We start from the raw sequence: 20,723 nt of genomic DNA on the forward strand, positions 1-20,723 counted from the left end.
TCTATCCCTACACACTCCCTCTACTGTCTAGCATGCCTCAACTCCAGGATCGACTTGGACTACAGCTGCTTTTCAGTGAGACATTTAGCCTCTTCTGTTTGAAAAAGCATGTAGCAAGCCAACCTGCTGCATGTTAAATGTTTGTATTGACTGTTTTCTGTGGAAGGAATTGGAGTTTTCCTGCACACATTTACTTAGTGCCTAGAAGCTGTGAGAGATTAGTAGTAAGGTTACTTGCCAGGGGCTATCTATGGCTGGAATCCCTTCCCACATTCTTGTATGTTCCCGTCTGCAGGCTACCTCACAAAATAAACCAGAAGCAGCACATGATTGTCAGATTCACCCCAGGGAGTCCATTTGGACCCAGCAGACCAGGCTAAAGGCGGTGCGAGGGCCTTGCCTATGGCCCCGGGTTCGTTTTAATTTGTTCCTTTACTATCGCTGGGAGAACAAATGGGTGAGCCACAGCACGGCTGGTTAGCGCTTCGGACTGTAAAACGCTGGGACTAGCCCTTCTGGGGAGTCTGTAGACTGATTTCAAAGGCTCTCTGTGAGCAGATAGGGAGTCAAATCTCCTTTGCTTTAGAAAGGGATTTTCTTGATGAAAAGAATTGGCCCCAAGTTTCCAGGTCAAAGTGCCAGGCTTCCTCCGAACGTGTGACTCATTATAGACTAGTATCAGAGGAGTAGCCGTGTTAGTCTGGATCTGTAAATGCAGCAAAGAGTCTTGTTGCACCTTATAGACTAACAGACATATTGGAGCATGAGCTTTCGTGGGTGAATACACACTTCGTCGGATGCATGTCCAGTATGTCCGTTAGTCTATAAGGTGCCATAGGACTCTTTGCTGCTTTCACTATATAGACTGAGAGCAAGGCCTGCTGGGAAGGGGAAGCAGGAAATAAGAGGTAGGTCCCTGCCTTTCAGTGGGGACTGAAACACAGAGGGAACTGTAGTCTGCTGGTTGGGCTCCTCAGTGTGAAGGGAATTGTGGTCTCAGTGGGGTTTGCAGCTGAAAGGGGATGGGGAAATGAGCCAGCGGAGGGGCTGGGAAAGCAGGTGAGCCAGGGTAGGAGGAAGGCTGGGGGAAGACCGAAGTGCAAAGCTGAGGATGGAGTGGACAGTGGCTTCGCTGCCTGGGGCTCCAGGGTTGGAGCATGGGCCAGAGGCAGGGACCATGTTTCCCAGAGCCTCCGTTTCACCATGCAGAGTGGGTGTGGATAAAGTCCTGCAATCACAGGGGTGACTCTGGGCATCCCTACCCTGAAGAAAGGGCAGTCGCCCAGGCAGGGTGAAGGACTTTATGGCTCCTGTCCTCCTCAGGGGAGAAAGATTTAATAGTGGGGTTCTCCCAGGTGAGCCTACTTCAAGCAGCGTTATCTGCTGGCAGGGTAAGCAACTATCCCAGCAATCAGCTGGAAATGACATCACAGGCAGGGTGCAGCTGTCCACAGCGCCACTTCCCCCCAAATTACATTGTATAGCCAGACAGAGGGGCATCCATGGGCATCTACTGGGGTGCAGCACTCCCTGTTCTACCCGCACAAGGCTCCCATCCCCTCCACTGCACACTTCCATGGGAGAGAGCCGCAATCCAAGGCTGACAACTCCTGACAAAGAACTGCTCCAGAACACAGAGACCCTTTGCGCTTCGCTTTACAAACTTGTTCACAGAGGGCGGGGATAAAGGAACAGAAGATCGGCCAGTGAAAAGGCAGGGGAGTCATTTTTTCACTTGGTGTCTATACTGTACGCCACCTGGGGAGGAAATTACTGAGAGTGGAGAGCGCTTTAAGCTAGCAGAGAAAGAGCTACCAAAATCCAACAAGTGGGAGCTGAAGCTAGACCAATTCTGAGTGGAAATAAAACACATTTTTTACAGGGAGGGTAATTAACCACTGGAGAAACTTACTTAGGGGTGTGGTGGAGTCTTTGTCAGTTGGAGTCTACATCAGATTGGATGTCTTTTTCCAGACACTGTGCTGTAGCTTAGTCAGAATTTATGGGCTTGATGGGGAATCCCTAGGGGAAATCCTCTGGCCTGGGCTACACAGATCAGACTGGATGATCACAATGATGCCCCAGGCCTTAAAATCGATGGGTGAGCTTCTGATCCTCTAAGAAGCGCAGCACAGGTCGCACAGCCTGAGGGAATGGAGACTACGGAGCACGAAGCCACCTTTGTGCCCCTGTAATCCTGGGCTACACCAAGGGCTGCTTCAAACAACTCTGGGATCTCCCTGCCTGAATGAGGTACTGCCGTGCTGGCAGGCACCAGCACACACCTCCTGCCCCATTCCCTGCATATGTCCTAGGCTTGGAAGGGGGTCCTCAGAAGGCAACTTTATGGCTGTTCCACAGCACTTGCAGCAGAGTAATTCTCCCCATGCACAACCAGGTCCACTTTATGCCACTCCAGCCCTTTTGTCAGGCATACATTGGCCAGAGAGGGGTGAGGGCCTCATCCGATGAATCTATGCTAATGTTGTTTCTCTGATAGACAGGGAATATCTGCTCAACAGTCATAGCAACCCTATGCCCCAAAATATGAAACTGTAGAGAAACTCGAAAGAAGATGGTTTCATTTCTTCAAATGGCTCATGCCTTTGGTTCAAGTGAGCCATGACCTCTGGCTGCCACCACCCACCTCTGAGCAGCGTGCCAGAAAATATCACTCCCCTCCTTTAAATGCCTCCTTAAAGGCTCATTCCTTTCAGTTAGGCTTCCATCTCCACCCTGTTTGGAGACTATTCCCAAGTTTCACTAAAGTATTAAAAACAACACCCAGAGAGCAGATGAGCATGCAGCCATAAGAACATCTTATGATCTTCCACCGCTGTATCTCACTCTTTCCATACACAATCCACCTTCCTTTGTTTATTGCTGCCTCTTGCGTTAAGTCTAAATGAGTGGTGAGTCTCTTGGGGGCAGGGAACAGTCTTTATATTTGTCTGTAATGTGGCGTGCAAGCCTTTGTGGGTCCAACTATTCAATAAAAACAACCACCTCAGCCTTGAGAGGACAGAACTTCCACGTATCAACTGAAACAAAGAGCTGGACCAACCAAGATGGCAGCCCCCAGAAGGACCAAATTAACTTGCTAGATTCCCAGCCAGGCGCAGAACCATAAGGACGCCGAAGGTGAATTCACGGCTTATTCAATCTTTAAAAAACAAAACCACCTATCAGTTATTTACTCCCCAAAGCAATTATCATTACAGTCCATGCAATATCATCACCACAAAATACCAGTGACTTCCAACACTCTTCTAACAGGGTTGGCAGTTTTGCTGTTGAGTTTGCTAACCTACATTTGATCCCCTTCTTTCCATCAGCATTTCATGTGAGTCTTTGGAAACATAAAACAAATGAAGCTAAATTATCTACTAAAGACAATGCATTCAAACACCCAGGACACTGGGGAGGTTCAAACTGGATTCTGACTCAGGATCCAAATGCGTCCCCCTTTCCTCCTATGGATAGGAAAGCATTTGCTAATAAAACATCAACCATGCACATCTTTAAAACATAAGGCACACGTGTATTACTTCAATGTATTAAAATGATCTGTTCCCCAAGGCTAAGCAACCAACTGCACAAAAATTTCAATACTGTAAGTTATAGATGAGGTACAATTCAAGGGATATCTGTTAATACATTTATCCTGATTTTAAAAAATCACATCTATCAATTTTTTTAGATTTAATATGGCATTCTTCAACTGCTGCATCTAAGCTTTGCATATGCATAAAAATAGAGTAAGCTATGAGTGAAATAGATACTGAACCAATCACTAGAGACAATATGTTATTAGAAAGAAGACGACTTCTGATTTCATGGCTAACACAAAGATGTTAACATTCCACACGATTATATATATATATATTTACAAGTAATCTTGCTCTCCCAAACAGAAATGGGATCTTAGACACAAGAGACAAAGTCCTGTTGCGATATGAACTAAATAGTTTCTTCTGCCTGTTCAGCTGTTGTACTTAATAAAAATCCTTCAAAAATTATAGCAATCTTGTCTCAGAGCATTTCATACAAAATCATAACAAATTATGTTTATTATTATGCGTTTATGCTCACAGAACCCATAGGTGGGAGACAACTCAGCAGAACCTGGATAACACTGTTCAAGCAATGCTTTTATTTGCGTATTGAAATGACTTCTACATGGAACAATTATGCTCCTGACACCCATCCATATTTCTAAAATGCATTAAATTATCTGTTTACCAAGGCTAAGCCATCAGTTATGCAACATTTAGTTCCTAACGTAAGGCTGCCTAACTGCAACACAGAACTCTTGGTGTCTCACTGCTGTGAATGTATTGGTAATATTTGGCTTTGCCGTAAACACTTTGACCCTGGGGGTCCAAGCTTTTCCTTGCCCAAGCAGGCCAAGGATACTATCCCCCAATGGGCGCTTCCCTTTTGTAAGTTGCCTGCTCAAGCAAAACTCCCACTGAGTCAGATCCTGGAGTCCCAACTTTGTTTCTGCTCAGACCTTGCCAATTTCACTGGCAGTTTTACCCCAGCCAGGCATGAATTAAAAACTCAGTTCTTTTCCCAGCAAGGATTTCAGTTGGCATCTTTAGGTAGCCTCCTAAGGATTCCGGTTGCTCTTGCAGTCTACCACGATCCAGTCTCCTTTCTTTCACAGCCGACCCGACTGCTACTCTTGCTGGGGCAGAAGAGGCAGATTCTGAATCTCCTGAACAGACCCAATAGAGGGTGCTGAAGCATGACTTCTGGCAGGCTTTGACCGTTACCGTGACAACCTCCCAGCCAGCCTGAGCAATAGGTTGAATGCCTGGAAGAGGAGAGTTTGGAGTCTGCGCTATGGAGCTGTTGAAATAGCAGGCTTGTCTCTGAATATATAAATGGCAAAAATTGATATGAATAAATCTGCAAGTAGCACACAGACTGTGGCACGTTTTATCAAAAACCGTGCTGGGTTCCTGTGCTTTTGGGGAGGTGGTGTCATTACACATACACAAGAACATCTGCAAACTCCCATTCTCTTTAGTGAGGTCTGAATGGAAGCATGACCTCCTGTTCCTTGCCATGAACCTGCAGTTCACACTCATATTTTACATGTTACAGGAAGCCACAGTTTACCCCAGGGGTGCTGCAAACAGAATCTCATAAGCCAGATGCAGCACTGCTTTCTAATGCACCTGAAGGAGTTGTATTCTTCATTCAAAAGCTCACATACTAGTAGCTTAAGGTCACTTCAGCTTTTGTAAAGGGGAGGACAAAACCAGGAATGCTTATGGGGCTGGGTTGTCAGCAGGGTAGCAGAGGGATTACAAGAAACTGGTGACTCTGCCTCTTTCTGCCTTTGCGGGTAGTTTTTTGTGTGTGAACAAGTGCCATACAACAGATTGAGGCTGCTATAAAAGCCTGGGACTGTGCAAGAGCACCCTGCTGAGCCTCAGCTGTGCTTGCAATTAGCAATAGGCATGAAATGATTATTGTTGTGGTGGCTGATGGCAATCTGAAGTGACAAGTTTTATGGGGGAAGTTGCAGCGGGGATGTGCAGCAAGTTTTTGCAAACCATTAATCGGAGGCTGCAGCAGGGTTTAGTCAAAGCTATTTTGTGTCATTCAAAACATCTTACAAGGATGCTGAAAGAATATTTTCTGCTCTCAGTGCCTTGGAATGGAGTTTTTCTAGGTCAGGGATTCTTTACTGGCCTATTTAGTGTCAAAACTACCCATTTGCCTCAAATTAGCAGAAAGCTTGTAGTTAAGGGCTAGAGATTAAGCATACAAAATTACTCAGCAGGTGACTGCTGGGGGGGATTTGGGGGTTGAGAAGTCTTTAAAACTGACTACAAGACGTTATATACTTCTGACAAAAGAACATAGTAATCCTACCTGCTTGCTTTAACCACTCTTGTTTGTCCTTTATTATGTGCTTTAATGCTCATGAGAGCAAAACTACTGGTGATACTACTCAATTACCATAGTAACTCTCACCTATGACCCTGATTTCAGTCCTTGCTTTCCAACCAGAACCAATCCAAGCAATTCAAATCTATTTAGAACTGTGACATACCAGTGTCTGGAAAGCGCTGAACACAGGCTGCCCCTTCTTTTTGTCTGGCACATGAACTTGTTTTGAAATATTGAAAGGAGGCTGTCGAGCAAGCCTTTGAATTCAAGGTGTTCCGAAGGTAACGGATTCTGTGGCAGGAGGCTGCCTCCACGAAACCCAGCATCAAAGCAACACAAAATAAGGAGGCCGCGCACCAGGGCACACAAGAGGAACGTGCTCATGTCTGGCAATGGGTTTCGTTGTTAACCCGACACATGAATTTGCAGTGAAACAGAAGCCCCTTCTCAAATGGTTTGGTACTTTTCTCTGATTGGCCATACACTCGTGTCCATTCTCCACTCACCGAGCCAGGTCCTCTGCTCAAGTCAATGGAGCTATGCTGATTTACACCAGCTGAGGATCTGACCCCATATAAGAATGTAAACTGGATCAGGATCAATATCAGCGAGTGTATGGAGGGAGAAGAGATGGTCAAATTCTACCTTTAAGGCTGTCACAACGGTTCATGGAAGCTACATTTCATTTTTCCCTTAGGAGGGAACGTACGTCTGCAGCCCTGGATAACTCCCAAACCTGTTTTTTAGTAATCAAGTCTGCACACAATTGAGAACTTACTTTGCATGCACATTACTTTGCTACCTGAGTCTACAACAATCCACAAGTTGTCCTTTCATGCCACACCTATCTAGCCATGTAGCAGATGAATTGGAGCCTTGCACCTGGAGTATGCAAACCTGGAGTGCAAATGTGCGCACAACTCAGATGAACAGACCTAAATTCTGAAGACAAGGTCCTTTAAGACCAATTATATAAGAACATTTATAGTGAAGATTACAAAGATATGAGGTTTTGCAGCCCCTACTTCAGGCCATCAATTGATCGTTATAGGGGTAAGGAAAGATTTTGCACCCCACCACCATATACCCTATTGGCCAGGTGCATTATGGGAGGTTCTCACTATCTTCTGAAACATCAAGCACATGGTATTGTCAGAGGCAGGATAAAGTATTTGATGCTGTGAGCTGACATGGCTCATCCTCCCCATTCAGCTTATTGTACAAGAGAATACTGGAAATGTTGACATTGAGAAGGGCACGAGAATGAAGCCACTTCTGGCCATCTGGGGTCCCCTGAGCTTCAAGGGTTTCCCCTCAAACTTGCTTCATTACCCCACCCTCAAGCCCTGTACAGTTCCTCTAGGTACAGATTCTTGTGGAGTCTCTGAGTGTTCCTCCTCAGTCCCCTAAGCGGGGCTTGCTGAGGAACAACATGGCTTTTTCCCTGCCCACTGTGACGGGGCATGCTGGCTCCATATTGCTTCTCAGATCCACCAACCCAGATGTGAAGGACTCAGCTGTAGTCTCACACACAGAGTTGTGCACGGTAGCACATTGTGCTACTGCTAGACAGCTGAACTGGCTCTCCTACTTCAACAGGAGACAAATGACAACTCAGACAGTGTATGCTGAGAACAACTTTGCAAAAGTGATTGGTCCAAATGGTAACTGCCCAGTGTGTGACTCATGCATCTTTCACACCTTTATCTTTGTAGAAAAGTGTCTTATGCAAAATCATGTGACTCCCTGTGGATGACTTCACCAAAGCAAAATTTACTTTAGGTGACCTTTAAAACCCCAAGTGTGCGCCTCAGTAGCAGAGTGGGTCTTCACTACCTTCACCCTTGCATAGTCATTGACACCTATACAAACTGGATGTAGAACGTTACCAGCGGTAGAGGTAGGGTTTACACCGGTTTTGCCCAGGTGTAGATGATGATAAGCGTGAATGGGTGGAAAATCAGGAACATTATATTTCACATATGCTCATTTTAAAAAAGTTCAGTTCTGGGCTAGCCCAAAGGCACTCCATGTGAGTGATCTGGGTTTGATGGCAACCCTTGGGGTCAGATCTTTGGCCTTGCTCTGTCCTGAGGCTGCTCTAAGTTGCATCAGGGTGCAAAACTGGATCGGAAGTGGTGGGAGAAAGGTGGTGTAATGCCATCTCTGGCTTCCCCCTCCCCATGTCCTGCACTGAACAGAGCTTAGCCTGACCAGCAGATCTAGCCCCAAGGCCTTTGCTCTAAGCAGAGGCTACAGCATTATGGGAAGAACTGTTTTATTTTCTGTGGAAGTGTAACTACGCACCGCTGGGGCGCCTCCTTGTGGCACACCAGGGGATTAGCTCTCGACCAGTCAGATGCGCTCTCCTTTGGTTGCACACCCCCTGGGCTGTATCCCTCTCTCTGACTTGATTTGTCCCCTTTCATGGCTGGGCTCTTCAGCCAGGTCATTACAGTTTTCCTCTTTTGGGGACGCAAAGTTCTTCTGGACAAAGTGTCTCAGGCAGTCTTCTGCTCCACTGCCCAGACTGTGCCACTTTCCCAGGAGATGGTAGGGGAACCTGGACCCTCCCACTACCCCAGCTTCCAGCCCAGGGACCCTATGACTAGCAATCCCAGACCCTGTTGCGCTTTCCCTGAGCTTTTTCCTACTTTTCCTTATCTTCTGCCCTACACCTGGGTCACCACCGGAGCTTCCTCTGCTCCCTGGGGTGACTTCACTCCCTTTGGTTCTTGCCAGAGTCTACAGTCCAAGACACGATTCCAGGACTTATTTCCCTCCTTGTCTCTTGCCAATTCCCCTTCTTCTCTAGGAAGTGGCAGCAGAATTCCTTCCTGCCACTCCTCTTAACACTAACGTCCTCTCTTTGTGCCTATCCCAGCGCTTCCCCTAGCTGGGCTTCATCTGCCATTAGCCCATATCAGCCCTGACTCTCCTCCCGGTGCAGCCTGTCACAGGGTTAATTGGCATTGAGGGGGATAGACACCCCAGCACAAAAAGGTTAAGTACACTTCCTTGTAGAATCCCTGAGGGGTGAGCCGCAGGCACAGTGCTGAGGGGATGGGGGAGAAGGGCCTTCAATTTCTAGGCACCTCAATGGAGGGCACATAGAAATGCCCAGACCAGAGAGTTTGAGACTGCAGTTAAGTTGTGGAGTAGGATGGTGGCAAAGGCTGGTGTGGATGTAAAGAGCTGCTGCCCCCCCGAGACTCATGAATTTAACAATAATTTGCCAGCATCAATCAGAAGATGGGAACAGAGAAACTTCTGCCACAAAAAGAAAAACATCTCTGCCCTGCTGAGACTTACCCACACATTAGTGCCCTTCCCACTAGTTTAGAAACCTTTCTCCCACTTTCTCAATTAAAACCATATTTTGCTATTATTATTATTGCAGGCTGCCATGCCTGCAGGCCTCCCCCTGAACCTGATCTCTGAGTAACTCTTCTGCAGAGGATTGACCACCGGTAAGATTACCTTTCTGAGCCAGGAAACCTTTCTGTGTAACCAGGCACATGTTGGGATGACTCCTCCAGCCAGTGTAAATTGATAAAGCTCCATGTGTTTGTACAGCACCTAGTGTAACAGTGTCTTGGCCATGACTGGGGTTCCTAGGTGCTACGGCAATGCAAATAATAAAATCAATGCCCTATGATGATTTACACACCTGCTGAGGATCTGGCCTCTAGGCTTCACTCCTTGCTCTCATTGGCAGAGGCCCCAGTTCACATAGCTGTATGTCGGAATATTTTTGGATTTTTCAGTCAGCAATCCGAGAAGTCAGTGAGAAGTTACCACATTACAGATCCCAAAAATAGTTAAACAGAAAATTAATGATGAGTTAATGTTGTAAGCATTGATCAGTTAGTCTTACAATCAATGCTTCCAATGAAAAAAGCTCCCCCTTTTATAGGACAGAATAAGAAATTAAACACTTGTGGGCTCATTCTAAAGAATGAATGAAATTGAATAAGCTACCTAGTACTTGAGATTCACAGTCAGTGCCTGAATAGAGCAAACCTGCTAAGCTGAATGGATTGCCTTTTGGGACCAATTTGTCTCTCTTCACTCTTTATTCTTCCTTTTTTGCTGACAGATGTACAAAGGCGGAACTGCGCTGTGCAGCTTATCTACATGCACCCACAGCAGCTGTCACTTTTGTCGAGCAAGTTAATCAAGCAAATGCCACCATATCCCACTTTCTATAAGGAACAACATGTTATAGACAGTAGTCTTGGGAGAGAGAGAGGAGGGAGAGAGACTTTATTTTAACTTTGATTAGCTTGATATTTGTGTGTGTGTGTGTGTGTGTGTGTGTGTGTGTGTGCACATTTTCAACCAACTGCACAAGCCACACTTTTGTCTTCACTCAGCACAAATATTTAATATTATTTAAAGTATAATTTGCACTATTGGGAGGGCTGTCCAGTTTTAATTAAATTTAAAGGACTTAGGGACAGGGTTCAAGAAAAAGAGAAATGGAAGCTTTTTGTGTGTGTTAATGCTTGTTGATCATAATATATTGATTGTCAATCTCTAAGCCAAAAAGATTAGTGTAGTAAATACTATTATCTGGATGCCACAAGTGAAGTGCTAGCTTCATTTCCCCCTGCTTTTTCTTTGTAAAGCAGTTTGAATCCCTGGTTGTTATTTATACATTTTCTTTGATAAAAGCTACCTACAATTGTGTGGCTGATTTTTTTTTAAACCTCTGCCTCATTAAGTACATAATAGCATTTATGTGTGGGTCTTTCTGCTCTTTAGCCTTTCAAGCTTATGCTTATATTCCTCGATTACAACCAAGTTTCAAAACTTCTGAAGTTCACAAACAATTGGATATACAGCAATATTGTATATATCAAATTCTCCACTACTATCACCACAGGCTATAAAATCACAGGCACTATTGAGAAAGAATATATAAATAGCTGTCTTTCTGTTCTACCACCATGGACCATACAATAAGAGTATCTGATCTCCGAGTAACTAAATATTCTACAGAGTACTTAAAAAGGTGGCTGTCTTTCTGTATACCACCACAGACCACACAATAACAAAGCATAACCGAAAGAGTATGCAGAGACAGCTGTTTTTCTATTATAAAACACATTATTTTATAGCTCACACTATTCTTTTCTGCGTTGTTTCTTTCAAAATATAAAAGTTGATAACTGGTTTTTTTTGCTAAAAATTTGTGATGCGCTAGCTTACCTTCCAGTAGGGATTTCCAGCTGGGTTACGTTCAGAAACAGAATGCACATTTCAGAAATATTTTGGGTACACGCCCTATTTAAGAAACTGTAGAACAGCAAACAGAACCTTGCTCACAAGAGTAAGGACTTCAGTAAGTAAAGATTTTGTAGGATAGGGTCCTATGTTAGTGGGAATATAATAAGCAATATGCCTTCAATTATGTTTTGCTAACATTTAGCTCAGTAAGTGCTAAATGGTAGTGCTATGTTTTTATTTATTACTATTATATTGTTAAAGCACCATGGACATCTATGGTACAGCATAAGCAATAATAATAGTGAACCCTGGTTTAAATAAGTGACTGAAGTGCTTTGCTAACACAACAGATTTACATTTCAGCAAAGATTTTTTTAAATACTACTATAATGATTTCACTGCAGATACATTTAGAGTAGTTCCTACAACCCTGCTGCTCTGTAACTTCTGATTGTTTTCCCCCCTGTATTATTCCTTGGCTGTGAAATCTCATTCACATTGAAAGCTTAACTATGTGGGCAGGGTATAAAGTCAAAGGGGATTGATATTAAAATCATTTGTATTATTATTTAATAATACCACAGTGTCAGCCTTACATAATAGGATCAAGCCGCTACCCTGAACTATTAATCATCTGTCTAGGATGTAAATGGCATTGAATTACATCATATTTTTCAAAAGAAACCACAAAAACGTTCTTTGAATCATGTAAACGGAATGCCTTAGACACAACAAGGAAGGAAATTCAGAGTGAAAGCTGAAACTCACACACAGTTGTGTTTAAGTATGGCAGGCTTTTTGCAGTACATATGGTAGCTAAGATCACCCACTGTTTGAGGACCTCAGCAAAAGGGTGAGTTAAGGATGGAGTTTCACCCTTAATTGGGTTTAAGTTTGATTTGAAAGGGTCTCTTGCATATCATTCCCATCAGTGCTAATGGAAGGTCCATATAGAACTTCCTGGTGTCTCTAGCAAACGGACTTGTTGGTTGTAAATGGTTGGTTGTAAATGGTTATGAGATTAGACATGCAACTCCCACTATTATTAATGGAAAAAGACGCCTCTAATCTGGGTTTTTTTTTTGCTTTGTATTTTGTATGCATCTATCTGGTCTCGCAATTACGTTATAAATAAATCGTAAACATACGAATCATTTCATTCATGGAGAGCCTCTGCATTTAGCGCTCTGTGCTGCATACAATTAATTAACAATTAGAATATATTTTGTACACCACCCCCTAAGCACTCTGGGATGGGTTAAGGCTCCTTAACTCCAAATTATAGTGCCTCTGAAGCCATTCAGCTCCTTAACGTTATCTAAGCACAGATTTCAACACAGAGAGAGAGAGTTTAAAAAAAGCCAATTGGAGGCATTAACTCCTGCACCTTCACGACACTGGGATAGTTGTGAAAACAATCTGAGCTTTATATTTATCACACAATTCGTAAACCATGTAGTTTCCTCTACATTTCTAAATAGTTGCATAGGATTTAGCCACACAAGTCCCACACACACCTGGGACTGACGTCTCCTGAGAGCCAGTAAAAGAAGCAGTGTGCAGTCTCAGCAGCACTTGGATGGGGGATGTCAAAGGAACCAGTGACTTACTGTAGGAAGGGGCCTGTCACGGAGTGTGAGCAGCCTACAGTGGACTCATCACTCTGTGGACTTCATAAACATCCCCACCTGGGCCAAACCGAGGAGATAATTGGTTAAACACCAGGTGATGAACCAATTAAAGTGATTCAGCTCCTCAGCTGAGGACAGTTAAAAGAGATACAGGAAGAGGAAGGGGAAATGGCGGACAGCCCGATGGAAAGGCCAGAGCAGCCCAGGCTCTCGCGGAGGGGAGATTTCACCCCTCTTTCCCTCTGTGCTTAGGGAGAAGGTCAAAGCCTTATGCTATAGGGGGACAAGGACTTGTATAGCCCATTGTACATAAAGCACCCGGTGGTGAACCTATGCAGGAGTGTGTGAGGACTGCTGGCAGTGAGGAATCCAGGGTGAGGGAACCCCGCCACATGACAGGGCCTGAACCAAAGCTCACTGAAGTTGGTGGGATTACTAGGGTGAGTAAAGTTAAGCATACATGTGTTTCTAGGGACAGGACCTGAGAAGGTGGCGCTCTCCTGAGTTATGATAGAACCAAGCCCCCAGCCTGGTGTGGTTGTGGTGAAGAAGATGCTGTTTTTATGATAACAGGTAAAATTAAAGTCTTGGCCATTAAAGATTTATAACGCTTCTCCTGGCCAAAATTCATTGTCCGTAGGATTCGAAGGTGAGAAGAATGCAGTTGAATACATGTTTAATTTTCAATAACAAAGCCCGTGCAAAGGTGTAAAAGCCATGGGGATCCAATAAACTGATGTGTTGCAACCAGATGGCCTCAGACTCCAATACTGCAACTGTGTTCAGACAGAGCCCTGGCTCCCTGCAGGTGCAGGGGTCTGCCAGGTCGGAATAGTTGCAGGATATGGGTCCTAAAAATTGCTTCTGGGTTGTGACTGAGGGAGTCATGACATCCAGGGAATAGCTGGAGCACCTGTGTGTGTGTGTGTGTGTGTCTGTGTGGTCCTTTTGGATCACAGCTGCCCTGTGGCCCCTGAATGGTGGTTTTTCTGACGTAGGGTATTGCACCTCACCCATGAATTATAACCCCACCCAGTGTTTGCAGCAATTAATTCCAAAGGACACATGCCTCTTCAAGTTGTTCTTTAGGGCCCCAATCCTCCAAATGCTTGGGGGTAACTCTACTCAGACATGTAGTCCCACCAGAGTCAATGCTGGTTATTCACCCCTAGTCAGTAGGGCTACTTGGATGAGTAAAGTGGTATGTGTTTACAGGATCTGGCCCTACATGTGGTCTGGGTGCACTGACATGCTTTGCTCTTGGGTAACTGTCCTTCTCTTCCTCCCAAGCAGATACAGCTGTGCAAAACTCACAGAGCTTGTAGCATGGCACGCTACACACAAGTGATCACTGCCCCGAAGGATTTTGCCCCCACCACATTTTACATTATTTGCAATTTTGATAAAATAGTTTTTGCATAAAAAAGATGGTATATTGATTGCAATGCTGTTTTCTGCATTTAAAGTAGTTTCCACTTGTGTTTTTTTAAAAAAAAATTTATAGAAAAGATGTTGACATTTTAAACCGAGGTTCCCATATAAAGAGCCTGCTTAAACATAATAGCTACGTAACATTTTTGTAAAGAGCCCAGCCCTTTGTTTGTCAAAGCAATATAATACAATGACAGTGTAATTGGATGTAATGTTGATTAATAAGATGCAATGTATGTCATACAATACTTTAATTGTACAGGGTTTTTTAGATTTTAACACTAGAACTGAATCAAAAGACGTCACAAACTGGAGCTGGGAACCTTTCATTGAGTTCTCTTGTATAGCCTGCACATTCCAAAAAGTGTAGTTAAAGGCTGCCTAGGTATTAACTGTGAACTGGAAAAGAGTGAATGGGGAGAAAAGGATCCCCTGGTATCGTACATGGGATTTCAGGACAGAAAAAAGAGATTTATTTTCCAGCTCTTGCTAAGCATTTTTGTACGCTGATATCATAAGTGCAGGGCGAGGTTTAAAGGAATCTTGGGGAAAGAAAAGAGCTGCAGATCAAGAGAAATGAAGTGGCCTATAACTGCTAATCTAACATGCACCACTGGCTCACTTGCTACCCTGGGAGCAATTGTGGGTGACGGGACTGCAGAGAGAAAAGGGAACGAGGCATGAAGAAGCTATTGGACATCAAACAATCCTTCATTGTCAGTGCGGAGGCGGAGGGCCCAATCCTCCTCCCAGCACACAGCGTATGCTGTACACAGGTGTAAGGAATCCTGCTCCATAGGCCGTGGGAAGGTAGGGGACCACTCTGTGATGACAGCTGCTGCCTCAGCCCTCCAGCAGATCATTCTATTATCCCTGACAAACATGCATGAGGTTAGGTCAACGGATCTGGATAATCAAAGAACCACCCACTCAGCTCTGCTCTGGTTCTCCCCAGACTTGTCTTGGAAAAACCCCACTCCGTGCTGCACACAGGAACTCCCTGTTCCCCATGTGTAGCTGTCCCCCTGCATGCTGGGACTTCTATGCATACAAAGGAGTGGGGTGGAAAAAGGATTTGCCCAGTGGAATATAGGATTTTGGGATTTTTGCCATTGACTTATCTACAAAGTCTCAGATTCCAATGCTAAAATATTTTCTCACTTGAGTATCATGACTGTTTCGTGTCATGTGAGAGCTAACTATTGACTACAGAATCATAGACATGCAGGGTTGGGAGGGACCTTGTGAGCAGGGGCAGTTCTATGTATTATGCTGTCTCAAGCATGGCAGTCAGGTGGCTTCGGAGGCATGCCTGCGGGAGGTCCGTTGGTCCCGCGCCTTCGGCGTACCCGCTGCTGAATTGCTGCTGAAGCTGCAGGACTGGCGGACCTCCCGCAGGCATGCCACCAAAAGCTGCCTGACTGCCGCCCTCATGGCAACCGGCAGGCCGCCCCCTGCGGCTTGCCACTCCATGCACGGGTTTGGTGCGCTGGTGCCAGGAGCCGCCTCTGCTCGTTAGGTCATCAAGTCCTGCCCCTTTCGCTGAGGCAGGACAAAGTAAAGCTAGACCATTCCTGGCAGGTGTTTGTCCAACCTGTTCTTAAAACGCTCCAGTGATGGGGACTCCACAACTTCCCTTAGAAGCCTGTTCCTGAGCTTAACCACCCTGAGAGTCAGAAACTTTTTGCCTAATATCTAACCTACATCTCTCTTGCTGCTGATTAAGGCCATTACTTCTTGTCCTCACTTCAGTGGACATAAAGAACAATTGACCCCATCCTCTTTATAACAGCTCTTAACATATTTGAAGCTTATTAGAGTCCCCCTCAGTCTTCTTTTCTCAAGACTAACCACGCCCACTTGTTCTAGACTTTCCTCACAGGTACAGGTTTTCTAAACCTTTGATCATTTTGGCTGCTCTCCTCTGGACTCTCTCTTATTTCTCCACATCTTCCCTAAAGCGTGATGCCCAGAACTGGACACAGCTCTCCAGCTGAGCTTTACCAGTGCCGAACAGAGTGGGACAATTACCTCCCGTGTCTTACACACAACACTCCTGCTATCGTCACACGTCAACTTTGACCCAGTCGTGCTTTCCTTGGGCTCGCAAAATTTCAGTGGAAATCAATGGGGCTTTTGGGGTCACAAGAGATGCAAGATTGGACCCGTAGGTTCTCATTCTAGACTAACCACCAACTGGAAGCTCAAATTAGTTAAAAACAACCGTTAAATAAAAATGGACAAGCAGGGCTCACAGTGTGCTAAGGGCAGATTTTCAAAGGCCAGATTTAAAAGCTGCGGATAGGTGCTCTTGAAAATTCAACTAGGACCTAAGGTGGCCAGCCACCTTACCCCTCACAGTTGCCCCCAGCAATGGGAGTTAGATACCTAGGCACTCTTGAAAATCTCACTATCTCATAACTTTAATAATCTGGCCCTACATGACTTGCATACATTGCACAGTGATAAATATGTACATACAGCTCTAATCCAACAATCTATATTGGCTAAGCAGGAAAGACTATGTTGTTAAGCTAACTGACCTCTCATTTCAGAATTTAGGACGATTTGTCTTCTGTAATGCAACGTGACATTATTCCTTCCACAAAATGTACCTTGGATATTTTTTTAATGGCAAAATAAAGAGTCTGTTGCTTACAGTCTGCCATAAAAAGAATATCCTCCAACGCTAAAAAGCACCGTGCAGATCATGTTAGCAAGACTATGCTGACCTAAAGTAACAGAGCAATCAGTCTGACTTCTTAGAATGATTAATGGAACAATCTCCTCTGGAAAAGAAAACAAATTAACTGTCTTCACCAAATGTCTGCTGAAACACGAAAAGCTGTTCTGATAAAGACATTTAAAAGGAAAAACTCTTACATGCATGTAAAATCCAGTGACAGATCTAGGACTTATTTTATTAAGAGGCTCCCTAAAATAAATTAAATGAAACCTACTTAAATGAATACTTCATGAAAGAATAAACCTTGTTAATGGAATACATTTACTAGGTAAGACCCTATTTCGGAACACGTCTTCACTACCTTGGGCAGCTTGTGGGCAGGAACCGTAAGAAAACAGGTCTTCTCCTCCCTTTTGCCATGATTAATAAGCCTATTAAACACCTCTTGTCCTTTTTTAAAGACACGCTTTGCATATGAACTCCAAAAGACGAAGGGGTCAGCTGTGAAATAGCATGACCCTGCATGTGGGTTTGAAACATGTCTTTTTGTTGGGTAACTCCCCTCCCATTAATAAAGAAGGGTATATACAACGTTCTTATTCTCCAGGGCAGCAATAACTGTATACAGACAATATTTTTCACCACAAAGTACTTTACGGTTTTTACTCAACTGCCATAAAGCACTGTACCTGCAATCTGACTCTCCTTTCTTTGAGTACAAAATTCAGTTGACATGACTTCAACTGATTAAAACATTATGCCTTAATTGAAAAACAAGCGCTGCATTAAAAGTAACTCTTTTAAAGACTTGCTTAAAACAGTGCAGTCTTTTCCAAGACCAGTCTGCTTTATTTTCTTCACTTCAAAACGGACTCTTTTTTAGACAAAAGCAGCTGAAGAAGAAACAGCATAGGGAGGCTGTCTCGGGATAGATGTAGGAGAATTGGTGCCTCAGTGAGCAACCTGACTGTGTAGGAAGAAAAGTAGCTGTTTTCTAAGGTTCAATCAGACAGCTGCATTAGCTTCTTCTATAGCGGTCAATATCACCATTGCAAATTTCCATATATTTAGGAGTATATGAAGTGCTGATTCAGCAGGGTACCTGGGCACGTGCGTATCTTTAAGCACACGAGTGGTCCCATAGAAGTCAGTGCTAACTATTGACCTGGGCTCCAAGTCCTTTCTTTTTAAAACCTCAGTGCTCCTTCGGTTCCGACTTGTACTGACTTGATACGTTTCACATTCATGAATCTATTAATAGCTAGTATAATTGCATTTAAAAAATACGGGACTAAATCCTGTCTCATGCATCCTCAGGAGCTCAGAGCTCTCCAGAGCTATGCTTTGGCTGGACTCATGGGCATGGAGCCCTATTCCTGCTGTGATATCTAATAGGAATGCATTGCACAAAGCACTTTGCCAGTGGACAAGCCTGATCCCTGTATCAGAGATGGTGGAGCTGAGGGGCAGGGAGCTGAGCTGACTTGGCTAAGACCACCCTGGGACTCAGTGGCAAGGCTGGGAATAGGACCCTGGTTTCTTGGTCCCTATTATAGGCCCTTACCCAGTGTACGGAGGTGGGGGAGGCAGCACCTCCCCTGATGTTCCAGCATGAGGTGCTCTGGGATCTCCCTGGCAGGTGGGGAGGGTGAAGGGGCCAAATGGCCCCATCTTGATGAGCTGTGTCAGAGCCTCCAATTGCAGATGCCGGATGCTGGGGTAACTGTCCCATCAAAGCGGAAGATCCTCTCTCTGACAGGCAACCATGGTGGTGAACAGCTCTCAGGACTGCCTTACTCTGTCCTCCCTCCTTGGCTTCCTCACCTACATCCCTCAAACCCACTGATTTCAATGTGCCTCTGTGTGTCAACATCAAAACACCCTCATTTTCCCTGCAAATACAAAGAGGCTTCCTGACGGTATTTTAAATCACTCCTTTAACAACAAATATCCAGGCTGTACCTGTCTGCACATAGAGTTCGGAGGCAGCTGAGTGCATAATGTGACAGTAAAATGGTAAGCCAAGCCTTCTGCAAAAGTACAGAGCAGTTAGCACCGTTAACTACGACTGCATCATCAGGACCGTATCACTGCATGATTAAGTTCTTATCAGACTTTTCAGTAAGGGCAACCTTACTGATCTGATAACTGCCAAGGACACGCCAAATACACGGAGTCAATCTATGCACATTTAATCCCCAGAAGGCAGATTAAGTGTATAATTGACCCATATAATCCACGTATCATCTCCAGTCAAATGTTTTCTATGTCCGGTTTAGACAGACACGAGGCCCATAAGAAAGCTATCAAAGACTCAATATTACCATTGCAGTGGATTTCATCAAAGTTAGAGATGGCTTTTTAATCACTGATCTCAGAGACTGCTAGATTTAAGCAGATGAACTAGCACTAAGCACATCTGTTTTAATCCTTATCTTCTACTCAGGCTTGTGTCTTCAAGAAGTACATGGAGAAAAAAATAAATTAATTTTCGTTTAGATCTTGCAATCTTAGGAGCATCTCTTGATGATCTGATCTCTCATATCAAAAGCATGTTTTGGGTTTTTTTTTGGGTAAGATATTGAATTAAGAATGAGAAAGAAAACATACCATCTGCGCTATTTATGGACTTTGGAGGTTTGCATCAATATCCTGAAATTCACAGGAACCACGGTTGCTTTTTCTACATTTAACAGCCTTTTGTACACTAGCTACACTCCTGTGACCAAAACATCAGTATTTTGCTAGTTAGGAAAAAGTCAGGCTAGTGATTATAATATCAACTGGTCCACCATACAGTTTTGTGATCAGATAGGTTCTGATTGGCTGGAAAATACATAAACTACGTATGCGGATCTAAAACTGTAAACTATGATCATTAAAGGCACTAATCTTTACAGGCAAATCTCCCGCTGGCCTCAAAGGAAATTCTGGCTGTGTAGGGGCCTGGTCCTAAAAGATGCTGAGTGCCCTCAGTTGAGAGGGCTCAGAACCACACAGGATTGGCCTCTAGGCCTGCAAAACCAGTCACCTTTTTTCAGGTCCATGACATACCTCAAGCCCATCTGGCTCACACTTTTTATTTGAAACAATCAAATACAGAGCCCCCTGGTTTACGCAAACCTGATTTATGCAAATCCGTAGTTACGGCAAAAGTTCCGTAAGCTAGAAATAGGAGGATTTTTTTTTTTTTTTTGCGTAATGGTCGGGTACACGTTTCCCAATTACGCGCAAAATTCGAGTTACACAAGGCGTTCTGGAACAGAATGCTGGCATAAGTCGGGGAGTGTCTGTATGTCAAAAATCAAAGTTGCAAACTATTACACTAAACTGAGTTTGCAACCTCTCTTTTTTCAAAGCATTGTACAATTTTTTAAATCACAGGAACATACAGAGACATGCACATAGACAAAGAGCGTGAAGGCATGTGAATAAGCTGTTCTTAAATTCTTCCCTTACTAGTTCTCAGTACCAGTGGGCCGGGTTCCAGTATTGTAGCTTTAAAAAATATTGTATGCTGTGCAGTCGTAGCTGTGTCGGTCCCAGGATATTGGAGAGACAAGGCAGCTGGGGTAATATCTTATTCTGGATCAACTTCTGTTGGGGAGAGACACAAGCTTTTGAACTACATAGAGCTCTTCTTGGTCCGATAAAAGATATTACTGCACCCTCCTTGTCTCTTTAAAAAATATTACCAGTTTAGTGGGACAGGCCAAATAAATAAATCATGTTAATTTGCAGTAAACACGCACCATTTAAAAATAAAATAGTAAAAAATTCTAGTTAGCTTTTGATTACCAGCAGAATTTCACAATCTGTTCCTTTAATGACCCAGA

General features: G+C 44.1%; 2 protein-coding genes across 15 annotated transcripts in view; one reads left to right on the forward strand and one right to left on the reverse strand.

Moving 5' to 3' along the window:
- Positions 1 to 13,640, forward strand: part of C6H3orf14 (chromosome 6 C3orf14 homolog) — a 78,948-nt gene extending 65,308 nt beyond the window's left edge. For 5 of the 10 annotated variants that reach the window (XM_050957553.1, XM_050957552.1, XM_050957559.1 and 2 more), the window contains one exon: positions 10,007 to 10,587. In XM_050957553.1, coding sequence (XP_050813510.1) covers positions 10,007 to 10,118 — 112 coding nt within the window. In that variant the 3' untranslated portion in view covers positions 10,119 to 10,587. Of the gene's footprint in view, positions 1 to 4,094; positions 4,183 to 4,669; positions 4,927 to 9,307; positions 9,378 to 10,006; positions 10,588 to 13,242 lie in introns of those variants that run through there. The other 5 variants (XM_050957560.1, XM_050957562.1, XM_050957561.1 and 2 more) reach the window with 4 other exon arrangements.
- The window catches only part of CADPS (calcium dependent secretion activator), a 404,679-nt gene that overhangs the window by 6,682 nt on the left and 377,274 nt on the right, over positions 1 to 20,723 (reverse strand). The window lies entirely within an intron of this gene.

Source organism: Gopherus flavomarginatus, chromosome 6 (genome assembly GCF_025201925.1).
Source record: "Gopherus flavomarginatus isolate rGopFla2 chromosome 6, rGopFla2.mat.asm, whole genome shotgun sequence".
NCBI lineage: Eukaryota > Metazoa > Chordata > Testudines > Testudinidae > Gopherus > Gopherus flavomarginatus.